Source organism: Meleagris gallopavo, chromosome 14 (assembly GCF_000146605.3).
Source record: "Meleagris gallopavo isolate NT-WF06-2002-E0010 breed Aviagen turkey brand Nicholas breeding stock chromosome 14, Turkey_5.1, whole genome shotgun sequence".
Classification (NCBI taxonomy): Eukaryota; Metazoa; Chordata; class Aves; order Galliformes; family Phasianidae; genus Meleagris; species Meleagris gallopavo.
Window position 1 is genome coordinate 355,051 of NC_015024.2, and position 9,623 is coordinate 364,673.

The following is a 9,623-nucleotide window of genomic DNA, read 5'->3' on the forward strand; positions in this document are numbered from 1 at the left end:
CCAGCCCCGTCCGAGGGCGCCGACACCCGGAGCTACCTGTGGGCCAGGTACCACGAGATGAAGAAGCTGGTCTATGGTAAGGACCGGCCCTGCTCGCAGCCTTTGTCCGCCGCAGCGTGGCTCCGTGGCGGCGGGAACGTGGCCGTGCGCTCCGTCCGCCCCCTCCCGCCGCGGGGTCCGTCGGTCTGTCCCGGCCGGGAGGAAAGCCGTTCGTTTCGCCCGATGTGCACAACGGGACCGTGGGCTTTGGGGCTGCGGCGAGTGGATCTCAGCTGCGTTAAGCTCCATAATAACGTGAAACAATCACTTGTGCGGCATAAGGGCAGGGAACTTTTTTCCTGTGGGTTTTTCGGCTCCTGGAGTTCCGAAGGGAAGCAGCGTGGACAGCTAGGAAGCGTCGCTTTGCCGTTAAATAGCTCTCTGTTCGCTTTCCTTCTCCGGCCCTTAGATAAACAAAAGCAGTCGGAGGGTCTGGAAGAGCCGTTTTGCAGTTCTGAGATTGGCAGCTTCTGTCACTGCCGCCTCCCCCGGCGGCCCCAGATCTGGCATAAAGCATGAAGCCCGCGGTGAGCCTCGGAAGAGGAGTTGGCCGCAGGGTGCGTGCTCCTGGTCCCAGCACAGCGTTACCTCCAGAACTAAACGCGAAATGGGGGTGGGTGAGGGTCGGAGAGGAGGCACAACTGGCCCACCTTGGTTTTTGTTGGTGGTGGGACAACAGGACCGAGTTGGGCCTTTGTTCTCTGTAAGCGTGATGTTAAAGCAAACGGCCGTGGTGGGCATCACCCGTAGGAACCACCTCTGCTTCATGTGCTGCCTTCTCCCTCGGCCCCAAGCACAGGTGTGTGCCGGAGGGGAGGTGCTCAGCGGGGCTGTCAGCGTTTGTGTTGATGGTACCTGAGGTGTTGAGGAAGGCTGGTGAGGCACTGTTCCTTACGAGTCTCTGGAATCCTGCAGTCTAGGAAATGCACAATCCTGAAACACAGCGGATCTGGAAAACAAGCGAAGTTTGGCTGTAAGGCAGTGTGTATGTTCAGTGCTTTATCCCTAGAGCGTGTAGCTACAATAGATACTTTTGGGGGAACTTTTGGAAGAACTTCCATCTTCTTACCTCTGTGTGATGAGTGTGGCTCAGAGAGAGAAGCGCTGAGTTGGGTGGTCACACAGTTCTCCCTTCACCCAGTTCTCCCTTTGCTCACACTTCCCGGGTGCAGTGCTGAGTTAGCAGTGCTGCCTCCCTTCCTGATGAGTGCTCAGACAGAGAGGTTGGGATCGTAGCTCAGTTTTGACAACTAAAACTGGTTTTGATTATTATTTTTCTTTTTCCTTGCTGTAATTTACTCAACCTGCCCAGCAATCCCTCTTTGCAGAGCAAAAAACAAAAGCTGCTGTTCTTGGTGAAGAGACATCTGCACTGGGCTCTGCTCAGCTGATGGGAGCAGTCGGTGCAGCAGCAGCAGCGCTGTGGATGCAGTCTTTGCAGGATGCTGCACATCGGTGTTGATGCTGTGCCAGCCGTGCAGCAGCAGCTCTTCTTTCTCCTCAGGGACTTGGAGACTGCCATGAGTTCCAGGCGGAGGCGGCAGTGGGGATGGGAGGCCGTGGGTTTGTGTTGGTAGCAGCGGTGTGTGACAGAAAGCACGGCAAGGAGGTGAGCATCTGTAAGGAAAGTGCCACCTGTGAGGCAACGATGAGAAAGCATTTTGGCTGGCATACGCATCTTCCTTCGGCCTTTAGGAGGCTAGAGAGAACGCGCTGTGTAAGCTGGGGACAAAATGTCTGAGAGGAGGAGAGCTGCGTGGGGGAGCGGGCAGCCATGCAGCTCTGCCCCTGCTCTCAGCATGGCACGGCACAGCCACTGCTCTGCTTCTGACCTCCCTTCATCCCCTTGTCTTACGAAATCACACCAGCTCCCGTGGCTTTTATCAACTGCATTTTTGCAGCTGGCTTTTTTTATTTCTTTCTTTTCTTTTTCTTTTTTCTTTTTTTTTAATCTAAGTAAGCCTCACTTCTCCTATAAAAGGAGCATCGTGCTGCTCGGACTGTCAGAACGTGTTGTCCCAAACATCGCGAATGGTGAGTGTTGATCTCTGTAGGGATATGGCAGCTGCAGCGGGGTGCATTGGCTGTTACAGCTCTCCTCCCTTTAGGAGAGGAAAGCAGGTCTGTGCTGCTTCTTTAGGTTAACACTTGCAAATGGGGGCATCGAGCAAAAACACCCTCTGTAAATTCTCTAATTGTTCCAGGCAAAGTCTTAACTGAGAATGGCTGGTTGCACTCTGATAATAGATTCAGATGAGATAGCGAGAAAGTCTTAAGGAACTGACATGGGTTCCTGCTAAAAGCCATAAGATAAGGTAGGAAGGGGAAAAAAGCACTGCCTGCTGATGCTGGGTAGGATCAGGAAAACACTGGTGCTTTTGCCATCGTTCCAAGAGAACATTACCTGTCCTCGTGTGGGGGGGAAATGTCTCCTTCCTCCCCGTTCCTCAGTGTGGATGTGATGGGGGATCCAGCTGTAGGGAGTGAGTCCTACTGCTCGCTCTTATCTTGCAAAGGGCAGCTCTGGTGGAGTGGGAAGCACAGACAGGGCCTGCTCCTGGCTCTGCTGTGTCTCTCACAAGCAGAAGCCCTGTTCTGGAGTGACAAACCACAGCAGCTGACCTGTTCCCACAGCTGTTTATCAGCAGAGCGCAGATTACTTCTTGCTATCAGCATTACACACTCCCAGAGCGTGGCTTATTGGCATGGGGTGTTTGGTGTTTGTTTTGTTTTAGGCTGTTTGTTTGTTTGTTGTTTATATAAATGTGTGTGTGTATACGTGCATAGTTGGTGCTCGTACACAACTTTGTTCCGTTCTGCTTCTAAAAAGGAAATAAAGATGCCTGAGGGTGCCTGAAGGGCTGCTCTGTGGGGGCTGCCTGCCTCTGTGGGAAACAAATGCCCACAGGTCATTGGGGTAATGCAGGCAGTCTGAGGAGGGGAGCTCAGGAAGTGAGGGCTGCGTGCTTCCCTGCTGTGCTCTGCAGCTGCCCTGCCAGTGGGTGAGCTGTGCTGGGCTGCACATCTGCTACTTCAGACCAGCAGGTCTGCTTTGCTCTCTGTAGGCTGGAGGAAAACTTGAAATGGTGGTGGTCCCCGGTTTCTGTAATCTCTGCCCCTTTCTCTTCTCTCTCAGATCTCCTTCCACCAGGAGTCTGCAATCTCCTCAACCCAGCAGCTATCTATGCCAACAACGAGATCAGCCTGGGAGATGTTGAGATATATGGCTTTGACTACGACTACACGTTAGCACAGTATTCTAACTTACTGCACTCCATGATTTTCAACACTGCCAGAGACATCCTCATAGAACAGTTCAAGGTAACGGTGCGCTCAGGATTTCCCTTCAGTTAATCATTCTGATCTTTGCAGTGCCCCAGATGTGCACTGTGCACATGTGGCACTGGTTTTTTGTTGTTTTTTTTTTATTAATATAAATTTTACATTTCAGTCTTTGATTGCAGAACATTTTGTCTGTATCTGGAATTAATTTCCTGTTGAACAATTTACCAAGCTCTACATTCCTGAGGTTTTGTAACCTCAGGACTGGGAACTTTAGTCTGGAAATAAACCGCTGTCTTTTTCCTGACTGTGGAAGTCGTGCCTGCAGACTTCCAGCTTTGTGATACGCATCATGGATAAGTGTGAGCTTATGAAGGGGTGCAGGACTTGGCACGTGCAGATCAGTGGGCACCCCGTTTGCAGTGGGCTCTGTGCGTTTCCTTCCAGCTGTGTCTTCCTTTTTAGAGGGACCCTGCAGTGCCACTGCTTTGCCAAATGTACGCACTGAATGGAGCTCACTGGGAGTCCATACTGCCCGAGTGGATCAGTTGGGGTTTTGTTAGTGTCCCTTAAACGAGAGCAGCAATTTGGGGGTTCCATTCATCCACTTTTCTTTATTGAAGGGCGAAACAAAGTGCACGTGTCCCTCGGTTGGTTTTTTGCCTGGGGTGAGAGGACTGGTAGGCCTAAGCCAGCTCAGCAGGTGAAATGCTTCTGTTGATAATCAATGCCTGTATCTCTTAAAATATTGCTGTCTGTTTTCCTAGTATCCAGAAGGGCTTGGGAAGTATGACTACATTCCAGGGTTTGCCATACGCGGACTTCACTATGATGTACAAAAGGTAAAGCTGTACAAAGTTCAACCTCCTGGGCTTTGTCTTCCATCGTGTTGTATTTTGAGTAGAAATACTTTCTGCCAATGCTTACAATAACATCCATCAGCAGGCTATCAGTCCAGGTGGCTGTGCCTTCCATTGTGTAGATTCTTCTTGTTTGCAAATGTTGCAGGGCTGAGATGTCTTTTGTGTTTGCATAGCCTGCAGCAGAGTGGGCCAGGCTAGCAAAAGGTCTTTGGTAAACAGCTTTGCCAATTTAAAAAGTTAGTTATTTCCACAAACTAATTAATTAAAAACTTAGCTTGTTTGCTTGATCATTACTATCTTTTAGGAGATTTAAATCCTGTGTCTCCAGCAAGTACTTTCCAGGAGCAGAGGAGTTATGTCTTACCCTAATTATAGAAGTGACTTGTCAGGAGAGTGCTTTAGGAAGCCTTCCCCAGCCCCCCAGCCCGAATAATAGGACTGCCTGGAAAAAGATCCAAGCTACTTGAGATGCATGCTTCTTTGGAGTGAAGGCAAGCAGAGCACAAGCTTTAAACCTTTTCCAGTGCTTTGGACCCATTCCATGAAAGCCTGCTGCCCAGTGATGTCATCCATGCGGCCAGGCAGTCAGGTGGGAGCAATCTGTGAGAAACTCAGTGTTTAAATCTGTGGCTGATGTGTGGAGAAACACAGAGGCAGCTGGCCTGGCCAAGCAAAGTGCCCTTTCAGTGAATGCAGGGTGAGAACTGCCTTTTTTGGGGGACCAGAATTTGCAAAGCACATGAAAAACTGGGTAGTGCCTGTCTGAGTGAATATTCCAGCAGGTTTACCTGCACTCCATGTAGGAGGTCTGCCTGTGGGTAACACGCTGCTCCTGTGTGGTGTGTTGATGGAAGAGTGTGCCTGCGGGTTGTGAGTGCTCTGTGGAATGGGTTACCTTGTACTGCAGGAGCAGGACGAGGGATTCAGAGCTGTGTCCTGATTTTATGTGCAGAGGGGTGCTGGGTTGGAATGCTTTCTGTGTGCTGAGAACTTGAGTTATGCTTTCAGGACGATGGATGGGCAGGAGGTGACTCATGAATGAGGCAGTATAGAAAGCTCCAAGAAGCTCTGATGTTACAAGCCTGGTGTGCTTGTCAGCACCCTAGCTTACGTGTGTGTTGGGGAGGGGGAGAAGTGGTGAAGGAGTGCATTCCTGTGTAAGGGAGATGACTGGATGCAGCTGTGCTCCAAGGCAGAGCTTGCCCCCTTAGTTCTGCTTCAGATAAATGAGATGAGAAATTGATCTCTAGAGCACACAGAGCCCCTTTGGAATGTGTGTGCTTCTGGAAGAGATAAGAGACTTTCTAAGTTACAGAAACATTGTGCTCTCCCTTTCTTTTTCAGCTCCGTCCCTGTCCACTACTTGAGGGCATAGCAGGCAGTGGTGTTTGGCTCACAGGAGGACGGGCCTTTGCCAGAGGGGCTTATAAAAAGTCACACTTAGTGTTGCTACTTGTGTGTAGAAGGGAGTAGGTGTAGCTTTAAATACATAGATGTGGGATATTTGCATTGAATTCTGTTTTCTAAACATCATTTGTTTAGAGTTTGAAACTTAAACATGGTTTCGATGTATATCTGCTGAGTTCTTATGGTGAATATCTGTCCTTTATTCCCTTCTCACAGAGTCTTCTGATGAAGATCGATGCTTTCCATTATGTCCAGCTCGGGACAGCGTATAGGTCTGTCAGTTCTGAACATTGTTTTCTTAATGCCTTTATATGCAGATTACTGTATCTGAGTAACCACAATTCATGGTATATGGGCTTTTTTTTTCCCTTTGAGCAGAGCACAGTCTTGTCTGGCTTATCCTGTTTCCACTTGCTTCAGATGCTTACCAGGCATATAATTGCAGGGAGTTTTTTTTTCTCAAGGGTTTCAAGCCAAGTGTGTGGGAAGACCTGGAGCTTTTTGTAATACTTAATGATCCATCTGATCACGTCCTTGTGTGATCTGAGCTGCAGCTACAGCGTGCCTGTGCTCACACACGAGCAAACAGCACACTTAGGGAAGGCCTCCAGTGCACGTGGTCCACATTTGTGCCTATCTGTTCCAAGCAGCAGCATATCCCAGCTGTGGTATGCCTTGGCTTGTCACACAGCTAAGAGGAGCGTGGTCTGGGCGTGAAAATAAACTCAAAACAGTGTCACTAATGTAGTGATTCATCAGAATCCGGGCCTAGTGGGAGGCTTAGGTTGCACTGTTTTTCCTTCTCTTCCACTGTTCTGAGTGTGCATTGCTGTAAGTGGCCAAACTGAGAGGAAAGGAATAAAGGGATTGCTTCCACGTGGTTTGTCCAGAAAGGTATGAGGCTGGAAGCTGAGAGAAGGCCCAGCAACAATGCAAAGTGGGATTGGTGCAGAAGAAGTAGCAATGCTTGGATATCTACAGCAGTGCTGCTGTAAATCTGTGTTGAATTTACTGAGCGTGGAAACTACTGGTTTCTAGTTGAACTCTGCCCTTTTGCTGTTATGCTTCAATTACAGAAAATACTCTTAAGAATATTAAGAAGGGAATTTCATAACCAGAGAGAATTGGCTTCTTTGAGTGTTTTTGTTTGAGGGGGAGGGGATTGGTACTGCCACATGTTTTACTGTAGTTTTATAAAGAGATTTTTAGGGGAAAAAAACCATTTAAGCGTTTTTTCATAGCGTTCTTCTTGTAAGTATCCTTTGCAAAGCATCTTTTTTCTAAGCTGCCCTTTGCTTTTGAAGAAAACTTAGGCAACTTCTAGTTTCTTAGAGGTTGTACACTGATAGAATATGTAAGGAGAAATAGAAAATCACTGACTGCTTGAGTAAACAGCCATCACAAATTGTGCGAGAGGCAAAGCTTCTGGCAGCCAGAAAATCTGTTAAGGTACAGCTTGTAGTCCTGGCTGTGGTTACAGTATTTTGGGGGAAGAAGAACGATCCCTGTTGAATATTCTGTTAGCAAAGGGCTGGCTTTGCTCAGGAAAACTGAATGGGATGGAAATTCTGTTTCAGGAAGCTCTTTCCCTCCACCTTCTCATTTAGTGGGGATAAATTTCAGGGAAGCAACCTTTTCCAAAGCTAGACTCCTGGTGCTGCCGAGAGTCGGGTGATGGGGGCTGTTTGATGGAGCAGTCCCACCAGCAGACTGATGGCATGTGGAGGGAAAACCTCTGTCTGAACTCTGCTGGAATGTGGATAAAGGCCCTCAATTAAGTTAAAAGAACAGGCAAGGTATTTGAAAAATGCCAGGGTAAGGTTTTATTGAATCCAAAGGATCGTGTTCCTGTCAGACTTTCTTTTGTGCAAGAAAAATGTGTGAGTTTTACAAACGAGCCTGTCTGTCTCCACTTCCCTTTCTCTGCAGTTTGTAGCTCTGTGCAGGCTGGTGATTATTGACACACTGTTTGCTGGTTTTTGTCCAGGGGGCTCAAACCAGTGCCTGATGAAGAGGTAATCGAACTCTATGGAGGTACCCAGCACATCCCCTTGTATCAGATGAGCGACTTCTACGGCAAGGTATTGTAAGCCCTTGACTGCTGTGATGCAGCAGCTCTGTTAGAGGACAGGAAAACTCATTGTGTGAGCATATAAATGACCCCAGCCTCCCTTGGACACAGTGAGCTGCAGTGTGTATTTTTGTTCCAGTGGGAATTTGCCCCAGAGGTTATTTAGCAGTTTAACATGTGAAAGCCATCTGCAAAGCATTTCTGAACACTGGGGCTATTGGCCTGGAGCTGAATGGCTCTGGAGGCTGATAGGAAGATGTTCCCTTCTTGTTCTTTTGCCAAATCCTGCTCCCAAACCACCGGGGCAGGCTGCAGGGATGGTGTTTGCAGTGGGGGAAGGGCTGTGTGTGTGTGTGTGTGTGTAGCAGCAGGGTGGCTGCAGTGTGGTCTGATGTGGTATAGGGTTTTCCTTTTTCTTTGTGAAAGGGATCCCTGCTACAACCCATCAGACCTCTTCAGTGGACTTTGTCTGTAGGGTTGGCATCTGTGATCATTGTCTTTTAGGGGCAGAAAATCATAGTGTCGCAGTAAAACACCAAAGTAATGCCCATAGGATCTGTAGAGATCCTTTGGTTGCCTGAACTAGAGGAAGTTAGGGGAGAGATTTTCTTCCACAAATGCCTGCTGTGGTTCTGTGGGCTAGCAGGGCCATTCACATCCCTTTCCCCCCAGACTTGCTTTGTTTCTTGACCTTTGTTAGTTCAGTGGCCTACAGGGAAGCTGGAAGAAGAGCAGGCTTCCTCTGCTAAATACCCCTCTGAGTCTGCAGTCCGAAGCCTCCAGCAATGCCACTGTTTGATTTCTCTCTCTTGGGAACAATTAATCTGAGCAGTTGCATTCTGGATGAGTATATTCTCTGTTTATAGCTCAGCGTTGTTTCCAGTTTTGAAATACAATCTCTCTGCTTAGGATTTGATATCTGTGCATGAAGTGCATTCAGTTCTCCTCCTGCTGTACCACCCTCCTCACTCCTGGCAAACTGGGATGATTTAACCCTTCTTTTTTAAATAGCCACAAGCATGCAGTCTGCTTCAAGCTGTGAGCTTTTGCAGGACCAGGTGCCTTTCTGTGCCTTGCAGTACCACAGCAGTTATTAAGCGTTGTCTTTGGTCCTGTAGTTTGTGCTTGGCAGTCACACCGTGCTTCCACAGGTGGTCATTCCAAAAGGAGTTCAGGTTAGAGCAAGACCTGCAGTGCAAGAGCTGACAGTCATGTGCATCGCTGGGGCATCGTTAGCATCAGGAAAATGCCATCCCAGCTGATGTCATAGCTTGCTGGTTTGGTCATTCCTGTCACTAGAGTTGGAAGGGACCCTTGCAGGTCGTCTGGTCCAACTCCCTTGCAATGAACAGGGACACCTACAGGTACATTAGGTTGCTCAGAGCCAAGCCCAGCCTGACCTTGAATTTCTCCAAGGACAAGGCAGTCACCGCTTCTCTGGACAACCTCTGCCAGTGCTTCACCACCTATATCTTAAAAACAAACAAAGAAAAACACCTTTTTTCCTTATACCCAATCTAAATCTCCCCTCTTTAGTTTGAAACCATTTCCCCTTGTCCTGTCACCACAGACCCAGCTAAAGAGTCTGTCCCCTTCTTTCTCACAGCCCCTTTAGATACCGACAGGCTGCTCTAAGCTCTCCTCACAGCCTTCTCTTCTCCCTGCTGCACAGCCCCAGCTCTCAGCCCGTCCTCGTAGGGAGGTGCTCCATCCCTCGGGTCATTTGTGGTCCTCCTCTGGACACACTCCAACAGGCCCACATCTCTCCTGTACTGAGGACTCCCCATCTGGACGCAGCACTCCAGGTGAGGTGTCACAGCACAGAGGGCAGGAGCAGCTCCCTGCCCTGCTGGCCGTGCTGCTTTGGATGCAGCCCAAGATACGGTTGGCTTCCTGGGCTGTGAGGGCACCGTGCTGGCTCATGTCCAGCTGCCATCCAACAGCACCCCAGGTCCTTTTCA

General features: G+C 49.0%; 1 protein-coding gene across 2 annotated transcripts in view; it reads left to right on the top strand.

Annotated features, from left to right (window-relative positions):
• Positions 1-6: 6 nt before the first annotated feature.
• NT5DC2 (5'-nucleotidase domain containing 2) overlaps positions 7-9,623 on the top strand; it is a 24,763-nt gene continuing 15,146 nt past the window's right edge. Inside the window, exons 1-5 of one of the 2 annotated variants that reach the window (XM_003209956.2) lie at positions 7-76; positions 3,176-3,360; positions 4,089-4,163; positions 5,808-5,863; positions 7,579-7,672. In XM_003209956.2, the coding sequence (XP_003210004.2) occupies positions 58-76; positions 3,176-3,360; positions 4,089-4,163; positions 5,808-5,863; positions 7,579-7,672 (429 nt within the window). In that variant the 5' untranslated portion in view covers positions 7-57. Of the gene's footprint in view, positions 77-1,823; positions 2,074-3,175; positions 3,361-4,088; positions 4,164-5,807; positions 5,864-7,578; positions 7,673-9,623 lie in introns of those variants that run through there. The other variant, XM_010718269.3, reaches the window with a different exon arrangement.